Below are 14993 nucleotides of genomic sequence, written 5' to 3' on the forward strand. Positions count from 1 at the left end.
TTCATCTCCTCTGGGTCTTCAATTATTTTCTCTTACTCTGAAGTGAAAAGTCACTGAATATTTCCAGAGCCTGTTTAGGGGTCATGGTTGGCTTCTCCTAACTCTGTGTGGCTCTGGCACTCCTACCACAGATCTCACTCCCTAGAACACTGGATTTCCTCCCTGCTCCACTGGTAACCTGCAGAGTTGGGATCTGCTTTATAATGAGGTGATTTTATAATTTGGATGGTTGGTTTTAAGTTGAAAAACATGACAAATCTTAAATTCTTTCTTTGAGGATTTTTCTTTAATGAAATCTTAACACAGCTATTTCTGTGTTGCCGTAATAATAAATTCTTAACTGCTACGTTGTTTCTCCTCTTGGTCTTCGATGGAATCCATGTCTGGCTGGGACATGAATAGTCCAAGATGGTTTTGCTGCCAGCACACTGGGTTCCACAGGACCCTCCGGTATAAGCCTATTGTCTCAGCTGCTCAGGAGGCTGAGGCAAGAGGGGACAGGTCCCAGGCTAGTTCAAGGACAGCCTGGGCAATGTATCAAGTTCCTGTTTCAAAGTTAAAACCAAAAAGAGGCTTGGGGGTGTGGCTCTGGAGGCGGAGCATCTCACTGGCATGTGTGAGGTCCTGTGTTGGATCCCCAGTACCCTTGGCCAAAGGTGTTCCTGGTCTCCTCTTGCCCTGGCCTCCTCTTCCCAGCATCCTTTGTAGTTCCTGTCCCTCCATAGCATTCACATGACCCAGTTTAATCACTGCCTTTCTTTCTGGTTTTGGCACTCGGTACCCCCCCCACTTTATTCTCTGTTAAAGTAATAAGTGTACGTTGTCCATTGCTCTTGCTGGAGAGCTTGTTTCCCGCCATCGGGGTCTGGCTGGGTTACAACTTCTCCTAATGTTGTAACACTTTTTCACTGAACGTCGGTGTGGGGCTTACACGGCTTGTTTGCTCTCATTTATTTATTTTCCTCTGAAGATGTGCACATTCTCTCTTGAGCTTATTTTGCTGCTTTATTTTTAATTGCTTCCTACTGGGGGTGGGGCTGAGGGTGCGATTTGGCTTACATTCGGCTCTCTTTGGTATTACTTACATTTCCCCCAGAAGCCCCACATTCTCAGGCTGGCGCTGTCTCTCTCTCTCTCTCTCTCTCTCTCTCTCTCTCTCTCTCTCTTGCTCTCGCTCTCTCTCTCTCTCTCTCTCTCTCTCTCTCTCTCTCTCTCTCTCTCCCTGACAAACCATTTTTGCAAGGCCACTGATGCCGGCCAGTGTCAATGGTGTTCAGAGGAGGATGTCGGGGCAGGGATGCTCAGGAATCCAGTCCTGCACAGTCATGAGCCTGGCCATCTGGAAGTCGCCTCTTGCTCAATGAAACGGAGTAAACATTGTCCATTATGAAATCCACCACGCAGGCTGCCAGGGACGAATGGGATCCCACCCAAAGCCAATCGCTGCTCTGACAGGGAAGTTGGCTAGCACTGCCTGAGACTACTCCAGCCTCCCCCGTCCCTGATGTCACAATTCAGAAGGTCGCTGCCTGCCTAGGAGGTTGTAGAAAGCTCTGTAGGTTTTCTCTGTGTCCTACAGGGCTCCCTGAGCCAGGTCCCTGTCTGATGGCTTTCATGAAAAAATACCTCCTCCCCATTCTGGTGCTTTTCCTGGCCTACTACTATTCCACGAATGAAGAGTTCAGACCAGGTGAGTACCAGTGTGTCTCATTTGGAGGAACAGGCTTAAAACAAAGGGGTGCTGGGGTATTCCTACGGATCTGGACATGTTCTCGAGCCCTTAGGCACTGAGAAAGAGGGGACCCTGTCATGGGGCTGTAGCTCAGTGTCCTCCAGCCACAGGCTGTGGGCAGGAGGGGGCGGGAAGGGAAGACCATGCAGCCAAGTAGGGAGGGCCTTGCTTTGCTTGGCACCCCCCAGGCAGAGCTCTTTCAAATTTGCAGAAATGAAGGTAAACCCAGACCCACAGTTCAGCCATACCGCGTTCAATGGAGAGACCACTGAGGGGCCAAAATAGAAAAAGGGCCGCGGAGCTGAAGACTAAGTAGAGGGAGGCCTTGGATCTCTGGGAACACATATTCTGATTGTTTTTTAAATTTCCTTTCAATTTAGCAAAATTAAATAATCCCAGAAGCATCTGGAACTCAGGAAGTTTAGCTGAACTCTGACCTTTCTGGCCTTGTCTCCATGCTCACTGCACACTGGGGTTTTAGGAAGGCTCTGAACATCCAGGCCAACCCCACTTGAGAGCATGTTTATGAAGAACTCAAGGTGTCACCTCAGTGGTTTACAGAGTGAGGCAAACTGATCCCGACCTCTAAAGAGGGAAAGTGAAACAGGCCGCACAGGCACTCACTTCCTTTGTGGTTTCCCAGAAATGCTCCAGGGGAAGAAAGTGATCGTCACAGGGGCCAGCAAAGGGATTGGGAGAGAGATGGCTTATCATCTGTCCACGATGGGGGCCCATGTGGTGCTGACAGCAAGGTCAAAGGAAAGCCTCCAGAAGGTAAGGGTTCCATGCCACAGAGAATGAACTTCAATGCCCAAACGTGGTCTCACACTCACAAAGGTTTGCCTCTCATTTTGCACTCTCATATGCGGGTTCAAACACCCATAGGCATATAAAACTCTGCTTTTAAGCACATGCACACACGTTAAGTCACAGAGTTCTTCGTCTGCGTGTACTTACAGTTCACACACATCTGCCCCTGGAACTGTACAGAGGCAGTTCGGGCACTGAGATTCCTGTGCCTGTTCATGCATACACATCGTCATGCCCCGCAGACTCTCACAGATTCGAAAGCCTGAGGTCATACCAGCACTCACAAACCTAGAGCTACCACACAGACCTGTATCCACACCCATACTGCATTTGAAAACATCTGTTCACAAACCCTGGGGAGGTGAATCATGGGCTTAAACTCCAGCACCGTGATTTATCCACTTAAACCCCATTACAGAAGATCACAGTGATCATGAGGGGGTGTTTAGGAACACACACACATACACACACCCAAACATACACATACAGGGGCTGGAGAGATGGCTCAGCAGTTACAAACACTGACTGTTCTTGCAGAAGACCTGGATTCGAATCCCAGCACCCAGCATGGCAGCTAACAACTGTCTGTAACTCCAGTCCCAGGGGATCCAACAGCCTCTTCTGTGCTCCATGGGCATTGCATGACACAGGGGCACTTACCTACATGCAGGCAACACACACATACACATAAAATTTTTTACAATTAAAAAAAAATACACATACATTCACATACACATATATACACATGCACTCACACACACACATACACACACATGTACTGACACACACACACACTGACACTCACATACTCAGACTCACACATAAACATACGTACACATGCACTCACTCTCACACACTTACACAAACATACACACACACACACACTCATCTCATATACATACACTATTTCTTATCTGAACAGCTCTGTGAACAAACGCTCATTTAAGCCCAGTTCTTCCCAACACGACACTTGAAAGTCTACACTACAACAGGGCATACTGACGCTGCCTCTCTGCAGGTGGTGTCTCGCTGCCTGGAACTAGGAGCAGCCTCCGCCCACTACATTGCTGGCACCATGGAAGACATGACCTTCGCAAAACAATTTGTTGCCGAGGCAGGGAAGCTCATGGGTGAGCCTGCTTGTCAGCTTTCCTCCTCCGGACCTGTAGAGCTTTGGGAGGGGAACGGGAAGGGACCGCCCCAGGCCGTCTCTCTCAACCCCGTTGTCTCTGCAGGGGGACTGGATATGCTCATTCTGAACCACATCACCAACACCTCGCTGACCCTTTTCCGTGATGATATCCTCTCTGTGCGCAAAACCATGGAGGTCAACTTCTTCAGCTACGTGGTCCTGAGCGTGGCTGCCCTGCCCATGCTGAAGCAGAGTAACGGCAGCATCGTCGTCATCTCCTCCCTGGCTGGTGAGTGGGACAGTGCGACGGGCGGCCGGTGTGGGAGCCGAACAGTGCTGGGATTGTGCTGGGCTCTGCGGTGGACACGAACTGGTACCGGTTTCCATGCAGAGAAGTAGCACTGCATAAACTTGAGGTCGAAATGTTCACAGAGGTTAAGCAAAAGCTAATAATACACAGGCAGGGGTACGAATGAGGAGCTAGAGTGTGAACTCAACAGGGGCTTACACGGTGACTGGAAGGGACGCAGAGGCCGGCAAGAACTAGTTCGTCCAAGAAAGTGAAGATTGGTCAAGGTAGGGCTGCAAAATCCCTGAAAGGACTAGACAAAAAGCAGCAGTCCGGGGTGCCCATGGGAAACCTGTGATCTCCTTGGGTCGATGGCTGGGGTCAGCCAGTCCTGGTCCCCATTGCAGAGAGCTGGTTATACACATAAAAGACTGCTCTGTCATAACCAAGAGCCATAGGAGTGTCCGGTTAGTTGTCACCTGCGTTTCCTAGGGCCCCTTGTCCCTGGCGCTATTAGACAAATCACATTTTTACCTGACTTTTCCACAGTTTGTATCTTTGGGGAGTGAGGGGAGTGGTTTACAAAGAAAGGGACCCTGCTCCTCTGGCTCAGTGGCCCTCGTCCCAGACTGCTTCCACGCCCCACCCACAGTCACTGTTAGCTTCGCTGACACCTGGTGGGCCCACGGTCTCGCCCCAGGTCGGTAACTGGCCCCTCTAGCGTCCATGCGAGCCAGACACCAGGGCCATTCCTTCCTGGTACCTCACCGCTTCCCTCCCAAGATAGTGCCCAAAAGCCCCTCCCTCCGTCGCTAACGCTCCACAGTCGAGTCTCCGCAGCAGGCCCCGCCCCTCGGAGGAGCCAGGCCACTTGGGACACATTAGTAAATACAAATTCAGAAGTGAAAGGAAGTACGCTAAGCTGTGGAGTAAGACAACTAGGGCAAAGCAAAATGAGTAATAACTTTAAAAAGCTGGGGGCTGGAGAGACGGCTCAGCAGCTACGAGCACCGCTGCCCTGCAGAAGACCCGGGTTTGGTTCCCAGCACCCACATGGCTGCTAACAACTGTTCATAACTCCCGTTCCAGGGGATCCAACACCCTCTTCTGACCTCAGTGGGCACTCCACAACCCGGGTTCACTTACATACATGCAGGCAATACACTTAGACTCAAAAATTAAAAAGGGTCCACAATACACTCATGAAATAGAAAGTATCTCAACTTGTTACATTAAAAGTGAAATTTGGGCTGGGTGTGGTGAACGCACGCTTTCAATCCCAGAGGCAGGCAGATCTGTGAGTTTGAAGACAGCCTTGTCTACATTGTGAGTTCCAGGCCATCTAGACTCTGTCTCAAAAAAAGAAAAAAGTGAGATTTAAACAACCAACTAAGTAGGAAACTAGGTAGGTACAAAGAAATGCTCACAGAGCTCAAACACAGAGCCCTCTGGTGCTTTGCATGGTTGCATCAGAAGTCATTCCCTAAGAGTATCCTGCATAGGGACCCCTCCGGGATTCCTACATATCTTTAGTCACAAAGATGCAGCTGGCATGGAACACCAGGATCTAAATCAGCCTTCTAAATGTAAAAACAGGAATTCTCAGGAATGTAAAAACAAGTGAGCTAGGAGCCGAGGACAGTTCAGCACTTCACAAACATCAGTTCCCATTGAAGCCAATGAGGCCGTCCATGTGATAAAGCCTTCTTTCTGGCCCAGGAAGGGCCTGCGTGGTGACTGGATAAAAGGACAGTGTGTCTTCACCACCCTCCAACAGGGTGATTGATATGCACCCTGTGCTTCCAGCCAGCACAGACTCTCACCCTCCAGCCACAGACATGCTGAAAGGAAGGGAATGCTCCCAGATGCATACTGAGTGGACAGGGCCGGCACATCGCCACTGGATCCAGGGCGTGGGTCATGGTGTGGGTGGCTTTAAAGACTTAGTTATGAACTAAGAAATTCACTCCAGGCAAAGGAAGCTTCACCTTTGAGTAGAGAATTTAACTTTTATAACGTGCACAGTCCAGATGTGCTCGGAAGGAGCAGGATTACTTACTGTAGATACCCAGAGACGTGATGGAATTCTGACGACCTCTGTTTCTATACGTCATCGACACCTACAGAATGACACGGTAATTTCCATGGAATTTGGAAGGTGGAAATTTAGTTGGACTACTTAGCCTTGTGTCTGTTGTTTGTGTACCATAGAGTTCAGTCTTTTGGCCTTGTCTGTGAATTTGCAAAGTACAGACACATTGCAGTTTCCCTAAGAAGAATATTCTAGGTTCTGTGATATATATATATATATTTTTTTTTCCCTAGTGTATGTATGGGGGAGTGTGTGGGTATGTAGGTGTTTGTGTATGTGTAGAGTCAGAGGCTGACACAGGTATCTCCTTCAATAGGAGATACATTGCGGTTTCCCTAAGAAGAATATTCTAGGTTCTGTGATATATATATATATATATTTTTTTTTTTCCCTAGTGTATGTATGGGGGAGTGTGTGGGTATGTAGGTGTTTGTGTATGTGTAGAGTCAGAGGCTGACACAGGTATCTCCTTCAATAGCTCACCACCTTATTTGGGGGGGGGGGTACAAGGATTCACCTGAGCTTGGAGCTCACTGATGTAGCTAGACTGGCAGGTTGGCAAGCCCCAGGGATCCTCCTGCCTCTTCCCTGGTGTTGGGGTTACAAGTGTCTGCTGCTGTGCCTGGCTTTTGTTTTTTAACATGGGTGCTGGGGATCTGAACTCAGGTCCAGATGCTTACAGATACTTTATTGATTGAGCCATCTCCCTAGCCTTGGGGTATCCTTTTTTAAATATTTTTATTATTTTTTATTTTATGTGTATGAATGTATTGCCTATATATGTATGTAAGTGCATCTATGTTGTGCAATGTCTGTGGAGGTCAGAAAAGGGAGTTGGATTCCCCTGGAACTGGAGTTACAGACAGTTGTTAGTTTCCATGTGGGTTCTGGGAATTGAACCCAGATCCTTTGCAAGAGCAGCCAGTGTGCTTAACCAATTCTCCAGTCCTGGAGAATTCTTTTAAACAATAGGTAAATATGTTCATTAATCCTTTCTCCTTTAAACCAGAATTTCACAAACATAAACATCAAACTGGCCCTAAAGTCAGCAAAAATATATTGAGGTAGGGTTTTAATCACTTCTAATGCACTAGATTTTCTAATTGAATTATAGTGAGAAGTAACATTTTTATTCCTAATGTTTTTCTAGCATTGCATTAATAGAGATCCTTTTTTTTTTTTTTTTTTTTTTTTTTTTTTTTTTGATCTTTTGAGACACGGTTTCCTTGTAGCCCTAGCTGGTCTGGAACTTGCTATGTAGATCAGGCTGGCCTTGAACTCACAAAGCTCTACCTGTCTCTGCCTCAAGAGTCCTGGGATCAAAGGGGCGCACCACCGCACCAGGCTTTTTTTTTTTTTTTTTTAAAAAGACAGAGTCTCTTTGTGTAGCCCTGGCTGGCCTGGAACTTACTATGTAGACCAGGATAACCTTGAACCCACACAGATACTCCTGCTTCTGCCTTCTGAGTGCTGGAATTAAAGGCGTGCACCACCATCCCCAGCTTTATTGTCTTCTTAGAGCTTGGTTACTTTAGTATTCTCAGACACAGTACTGACACTTCTAAGAACCACCTTGCAGCACACATTCACCCACAACTCAGCACCATCCCTGACCCCTGCTAAGTTTCTTGACTATATCACATACTGTTACATTGATCAGTCTTCCGTCTTTTCATCATGTGGTACTTAAGATATAAGTTGAGCTACTATAATAAGACCCAACTTTACCATGCCTTAAGCAAATCTAAATTTGCTTTCTCCTATGAACAGCCCAGGGAAGACAGCAAAGCTGATAGGATGGTTCTGCCCCACGAGGCTGTCCAGCCCTCTGTCTCAGAGGCACCAGTCCTGTGGTGTTGCCTTCATCTGCATGCCCAAGAGGCCTTGCTATTTTGTCTGAGCTCTAGCTACATGAATGAAGGACACACCTTACCACCATAGCTTGTTAAAGATGTGGTCTATACTGAAGACTTAAAATTCAGGGGCTCTACTTCCAGGAAAGAAGCTACCGATGACTCACTAACAATCTCTCCCACGCTACCCAGGCCAAAAAACATTTAAGGCTGGAAGAAAATGAGCCAAGCATGCCACAAATACCAGCACTTGGGACGCCAAAGCAGGAGGATTACCAGGAGCTCCAGGCTGGCCTGGATTATAGAATGAGGTCTTGTCTCAAAAAAATAGACACAAATAACATACAAAAAAATGTCCTCCCACACCCACTTTATAATTTTCAAGGCTTACCTTGTGAACCAGGCCATCAGGCACTGGGTTCAGAGGACAGGTTCGGAGGAGCATGAACGGAAAAGAATGCCTGGCAGATGTTTCTGAAATGAAAATGTAGGTGCTTACAATTTACTTTAAAAAGAAGAAAAGAAATGAGTTTGAACAGAACATTCTAAAAGATCTGGAAGAAGCCTGTCTGCTGTTAATCAACATAGCTTTTCTTGCTTAATTCTAGAAGGTAAAGCTGATTCCATTTTGGGGAGCCCTTGGCTCTGTGGGCACATCATTCTGGTCCTATGCATGGCACTGGAACTGATCATCTATGTGGCTTCTCTACCCTTCCCCAATATCCCCTCAGAGGAGTCAGGGAAGAACCCTGTTATCCCTTCCTCCCCTCTCCCTCCAAACCAATCCTGTGTCGCCGGGTATGGTGGCTCACGCCTTTAATCCCAGCACTTGGGAAGCAGAGACAGGTAGATCTCTGTGAGTTCAAGGCCAACCTGGTCTACATAGTGAGTTCCATGCCAGCTGGGGCTACAGGGAGACTCTCTCAAAAAGACCGAAAACACCAATCCTGTGTCTTCACCACATTTGGGGACGTTAACCTTCAGAAGTTGTTATGCTTCTCTCTCTCTCTCTCTCTCTCTCTCTCTCTCTCTGCCTGTGTGTCTGTGTATGTCTGTGTGTGTCTCTATAAGTGACCCTAATACCACTAATAACTATAGCAAAACATGATGGAATCAAGCACTCTGGGCATAAGAATTGAGTTTCTTCCATATCAAGGAAAATAAAAGCATAGTTTGAACTGAAATTAGACATAATAATAAAAGACTGGGTTTCTTAGATCTTCAAAATGAAAATATACTCAAAGGAGGGGCTGGAGAGATGGCTCAGCGGTAAAGTACACTGACTGCTCTTGCAGAGGACCTGGGTTTGATTCCCAGCACCCACATAGTGGCTACAAACCATCCTTAACTCCAGTTCTAGGGGAATCCAAAGCCCTCTTCTGACCTCTGCAGCATTGCACGACACAGGTGCACTCACATACATGCAGGCAATATACTCATACACATAAAATAAAATTAATAAATAAAATATATGTAAAAAAAAGAAAATATACTCAAAGGAAGGTGGAACCTTGTCAATGGCCTCTGAATGTTCAGACTGCTCTTCAGAAGATCCCTAACTGTTGTTTTTTGGGAAAAAAAAAAAAAAACATGCCTTTAATCCCAGCACTTGGGAGGCAGAGGCAGGGGGATCTCTGTGAGTTCAAGGCCAGCCTGGTCTACATAGTGAGTTCCAGGCTCACACAGTGAGTCCTTGTCTCAAAAACAAAAACAAAAGAAATCAGCTTTTAATGTCTCTCTATATGGCTAGATGGGTGGGTGGGTGGAAAACAGACAGACCTAGTTTTCTGTCCTATTCAAATGCATTCTTTCTCTGGTACTCATCTACAGCAGTTTCTCGGTGCTTTTAATATTAATTGTACAGTAGTTCAGGCACACTGAGTTTACTAGTCAAGGGAAAATATTTCATAAGACAGTATGCTGGTGGGAATGAAGTCACTTGTTGGCCCTTAACCTGTGTGTCAGCTGAGGGCTGCCTGTGTGGTCTAAACCAACTTCAAGGATTCAACATTACAGCAAGAAAAAACAGGTTTCTCAACTGCAGGGTCAGCTAGCAGTATCCATAATCTCCATGGTGTTTCACATAGAGAGGAGGCTGTACAGATGTTCATCACATTCACTGGCACCCAAGGCTTCCCCGGAGGTGAGCCAGCTCTGCCGTGTGCTGCGGCTGAGTGTGGGGCAGAAGTGGTACAGATCTAGACAATCAGAGCAGAGAGCAGTGCTCCTCCGTCACCTACAGCTGTTCTGATCTAAGAAAATCTGTCACTTTACCTGTCAATCCAGTTACCCCAGAAATAATTTTCAAGTGTTTATGCATGTATGCGCAGCCTGGAATTGGAGCATTGTGAGGCAGTATGAAAATATACAAGATGAGGTATGTGTGCAGCAGATACGTCATCCACAGGACCTGAAGAATGCCAGGGAGGTCAGCATGTGACTCAACAAGGACCTAAAGGCTCCAGGAGTCACTTCAGATGGAATGAATGTAAGAGACTGCATTCAAACAAAACCCTGAGGACTGAGAGGGCACCTGCTGGATTTGTCTCATGAACCTGCCCCTAAAAGGCGATGAGGGGGATTCAAAAGTGAACACTCTGAGGGAGACAGTAGCAGCTCTGCAGGCTGAGGACGGAAGGACGCTACCCCTGATGACTGCTTCAAGTTTTCTCCTTCCAAGGCTGGGAAGCCAGGCATGGTGGCAGATTCCTGTAATCCCAGCACTGGGAGGTAGAAACAAGAGGGCGGCAGGTATTCAAAGGCAGCCTCTGCCACATAGAGAGTTTGAGGCCAAGACAAGCAAACAGAAGTCTGGTGGAGCCGAACTCCTCAGAGTGGCCCAGGTTTTAGGGAAGGTACTTCCATGTGAAGTATTCAGTTTCCACCATCATCTTTTTTTATGTTTCCTCCATAAGGACCTGAAAATGCTTACAACAATTTGGAAGCAGTTGTGTATTTCCAAATAGAAATACACAAATAGAAAACTAAACCTTAAGGAAATGTGCCGGATTAGACTCAACACAGATGCAGATTTAACTTTAAAATCTGGCTCCTGAATTTCCAGACAAAATGTAAAATAAGACTGTCCTCAAAAAATGGAAGCGTAGCAAGAAGCAGGTAATTTCTGAAATTTCTCAAAAAAGATTATAGACAGAGGGTCAGGGATGGTGCCACAGGCCTTTAATCCCAGCACTCAGGAGACAGAGCCAAGAGGATCTCTGTGAGTATGTGAGTTCAAAGACAGCCTGACCTACATAGAGAGTTCCAGGCTAGCGAGGGCTACAACAGTGAGACCCTGTCGCAAAGGAAACAACAAAAAAAGTTATGTAGGGGCTGGAGAGACGGCTCAGCAGTTAGAGCACTGCTGCTCTTCCAGAGGACCCAGGTTCAGATCCCAGCACCCACATGGGGGCCAACAATCACCTGTAACTCCAATTCCAGGGGATCCAATGCCCTCTTCTGACCTCTGCAGGCACTGTACATGCAGGTGCATTTACATACATGTACACAAAACACTCATATACATAACAACAAATCAAGGAACCAAATTTAAGTTAAGCACACACACAGTGAAAATGAGCAAAGGATGAAGCTGAAACAAAAATCTCTTGTGTTCTTGAAGTCTAGGCAGTGTATGGAGAATGTCCTTCCAACGTTTTATATAGACTGATGCAAAGGTGTCACAATTAACTATTTTCCTCACCATCCAGACAGTTAGGCTACTTCCATGTTTTGACATTTTAAAAATCCTACAATAGCCATGTGTGACAGCACTCACTTGTAATCACAGCACTTGGGAGGTTGAAGCAGGAAGACTGTGAGTTTGAGGACAGCCAGGGCTATGTAGTAAAACCTAGTCTCATAAAAAGAAAAAAATAGGTGGGGGAGGGGGCGGCTAGAGAGATGGCTCAGTGGTTAAGAGCACTGGCTGTTCTTGCAGAGGACCCCAGCACCCACATGGCAGCTAACAACTGTCTGTAACTCCAGTTCCAGGGGATCCGACAGCCTCTTCTGTCCTCCGTGGGCATTGCACTACACCGGTGCACTTATCTACATGCAGGCAATACACCATACACATAAAATAAAAATAACAGATAATATATTTTTTTTAAAAAAAGAAAAATGGGGCAGGGGTTGTAACTCAGTTGGTAGAGGGCTTGCCTTCCATGCAAGGCCTGAGTTTGACCCCCAGCACTGCAAACAAGGGGCGGGGGTTGTGGTGCTTACCTGTAATCTTTTTTTTTTTTTTTAAATGTGTATGAGTGTATGGCCTGCATGTGTGTCCTGGTCCTCTGCAAGAGCAGTCAATGCTCTAATTGCTGAGCCATCTCTCTAGCTACTACACACTGTAATCTTAATAGAAGGATCTAAAGTTCAAGGTTACCTTCAGCTGCATAGGAAATGCCAGGCCAGGCCAGGCCAGACTAGGTTAGAGACTCTGTCCAAAAAAAAAAAAAAAAAAAAAAAATCTATAACAAAGCTTCTTGAACTTGAACCTATGAGTCAGCTGATGATTATCTCCTGGTGGATTTTTGGTACTCAGCCGAGTGGAATGATGAGGATGTTTAAAGTGACTGACTGTACGTATCGCTAGACTGCTTTAGATAAAGCAACAGACATTTCAGAGATTTGAGAATAATGATCAATTAAAATGAACCAAGAATCATGTTCCCTTTCTGCTCTGCGTCTTTACTTTTGCAAGGTTAGTGATATTTTCAGAATTGACAATTTTGAGGCTACAAGAAAAGGTATCAGTAGTCATAATTTGAGCCTTTTCATTTAGTTGTAGGATGGCATGGGGGACAGTCCCCTGTGGAGCAGTGTGTTCTGGCTTTGTTTACCTTTATGTCTTCAACACCTTCAACGGCTCCTGGCATGTAGCAGTTGATTAAAAGTCTAGTAACTCATGAACAAGCTTCATGTGATTTCCAGCTATTAATAATTTTTATTCTGTGAACTGTTTTTCATGACTTTGCCCACTGAGATGTTAGAAAAAGTCTTCTCAAACAGTAAGTTGACTTCATATGGAAACTTTGAAAAATGGTTATCACTAAGACAGAGATAAATACAAAACTAAGTGAAAGTGAACTCTGATATAATGTAAAAATGTAGCTTTGAATTTTTCATTTTTTTACACTTAATGGCTTTGTATGTTCATTGAAAGGAAAAATTATATTAATTCAAACATCTATAAAAATGTTCATAATGTACAAAAATTGCTAAATCTTAGAGTTTTTCACATTACTGGGAGAAAAAAACCCAAGACATTAGATTTCACTCACTGAGCACCATGCCCAGCTCTGGAATCATTAGCCATTATGCAAAAAAAAAAAAAAAAAAAAAAATGAATTTTTTATCTTGATCCGAGGAAAATTTCTGTCAAATAAGTATCAATTTCAAACCAAACAGCAAGAAATCTAATAATGCAATCAAGAAATTGATTTAAAAAATGAACAGTTTGCAAAAGATAAAATATAAGTAGCCAATAAAAATCTGGAAAAATGTTCTCCGAACATTGAGATTCCATCCCACCCCAGTCTGAATGTCAGTCATAAAGAAAAAAACAACAAATGTTGGTAGGGATGTGGACAGAGGATCCTGTGCACTGATGGGGAAGCAAACTCCTCCATCCGGATGGAAGTCAGCATGGAGGTTTATCAAAAAACTACAGATCTGCTACATGACCCAGTGATACACTCCTGGTGTTTATCCAAAAGTAAATGTCACAGAGACACCTGCACATGAGTGTTTACTCACCGCTATTCACAACAGATAAGTCAAGAACCCAACCTAGGTGTCCAGCAACCGAGGAATGGGTAAGGAGGGTGTGGTCTATACACACAGTGGAATTTTTTCAGCCATGAAAAGATCAAAGTTATGTTGTTTACAGGAAAATGGGCATAACTGGAGATAATCATATTAAGTGACTCATTAAGCCAGTCTCAAAAGACAAATATCACATTTTTTGTGGTTCCTAGATTGTATGTAGTCACATAAAATCATGTATGCACATATAAAATGAAATTAACAATGAAACTGTCTAGAGGACTAATAGGAGGAGGTGGGGAAAGGAGAGTGTGGGAGCATACAACATAAACCTGGATGGAATTAAAAAATAAAACGTATGCACTTGAGAAACCAAGAAGAATGTCAAGCCAGGCATGGCGGCTCACCAGAATGAGGTGGCTCACCTATGATCCTAGCACTCAGGAAACAGAGTCAGGAGTCAGGAGTTCAAGGCCACCCTGAGTTACAGAGATGGCTCCTGGCCAGCCTGGACTTCACAGTGAGCTGCTGACTCAAAACAAAACAAACAAACAACCCCCCCCCAAAAAAAAACAGTTGTAACAAAACAAAAAAGGCTGGGAAGAGAAGGCAGAACTTCCTGTCTTTCCACACACAAGTTGCACAGGTGCCTCCCAAGTCTATTCACTCATTCATTAAAAACTATTTATTGAGGGTCCACTCTGGGCCAGGCACAATACCAGATGTCAGGGCTACGGCCAATAAACATTTGGAAAAATGCAAGGTGCCTGGGCACGGGGCCCACGTTCCAGTGTGAGCCAGTTTGTTGCTGCATTGTTCATGATCAGAAAAACACCAGAAGCAACCATCCACCTCTAGAAAGACTCTAAATTGTGACTATAAAAGTCGGATTTAAATGGGAAACTACCTGCAGAACAGCACAGGTGCTGTGACTCCAGCAGCACTTGCAGAGGCAGGCTTTCCCTCCTGGTGCGCTCCTGAACTGCCTGATGGACACAGTGAGTTTGGCACAAATGTTATTAGGATAATTTTTCCCAATGTAAGGATTCCGTAATAGTAACAGAACAAAGATCCTTTTCAGGGTAGCTGACTTTAGGAGGGCAGGGTTACATTCAATCTCATGAATAAACAAATTTAAATCACAGCTACTAAATACCGATAAGGTGGAGGTTGTTGTCTATTATGGTTTTGTTGTTTAGTTTGTTTTGGCTTGGCCACAAAACTTGTCTGTTGTTTAAAAGTTTGTTACAGAATGGCTGCCACGTGGGCAAGTGCTGTCAGGAAAGAGTATGAAGCATTTATTTATTTCTATTTATTTA

The 14993-nt window shown here is 45.2% G+C and overlaps 1 protein-coding gene across 1 annotated transcript in view; it reads left to right on the forward strand.

The window, feature by feature from the left end:
- Positions 1-1499: 1499 nt before the first annotated feature.
- The window catches only part of Hsd11b1 (hydroxysteroid 11-beta dehydrogenase 1), a 28815-nt gene continuing 15321 nt past the window's right edge, over positions 1500-14993 (forward strand). The window contains exons 1-4 of the mRNA XM_008824798.3: positions 1500-1690; positions 2376-2506; positions 3561-3672; positions 3778-3963. Coding sequence (XP_008823020.1) covers positions 1606-1690; positions 2376-2506; positions 3561-3672; positions 3778-3963 — 514 coding nt within the window. The 5' untranslated portion in view covers positions 1500-1605. The remainder of the gene's footprint in view (positions 1691-2375; positions 2507-3560; positions 3673-3777; positions 3964-14993) is intronic.

Source organism: Nannospalax galili, unplaced genomic scaffold, assembly GCF_000622305.1.
Source record: "Nannospalax galili isolate Female #2095 unplaced genomic scaffold, S.galili_v1.0 scaffold648, whole genome shotgun sequence".
Taxonomy (NCBI): Eukaryota; Metazoa; Chordata; class Mammalia; order Rodentia; family Spalacidae; genus Nannospalax; species Nannospalax galili.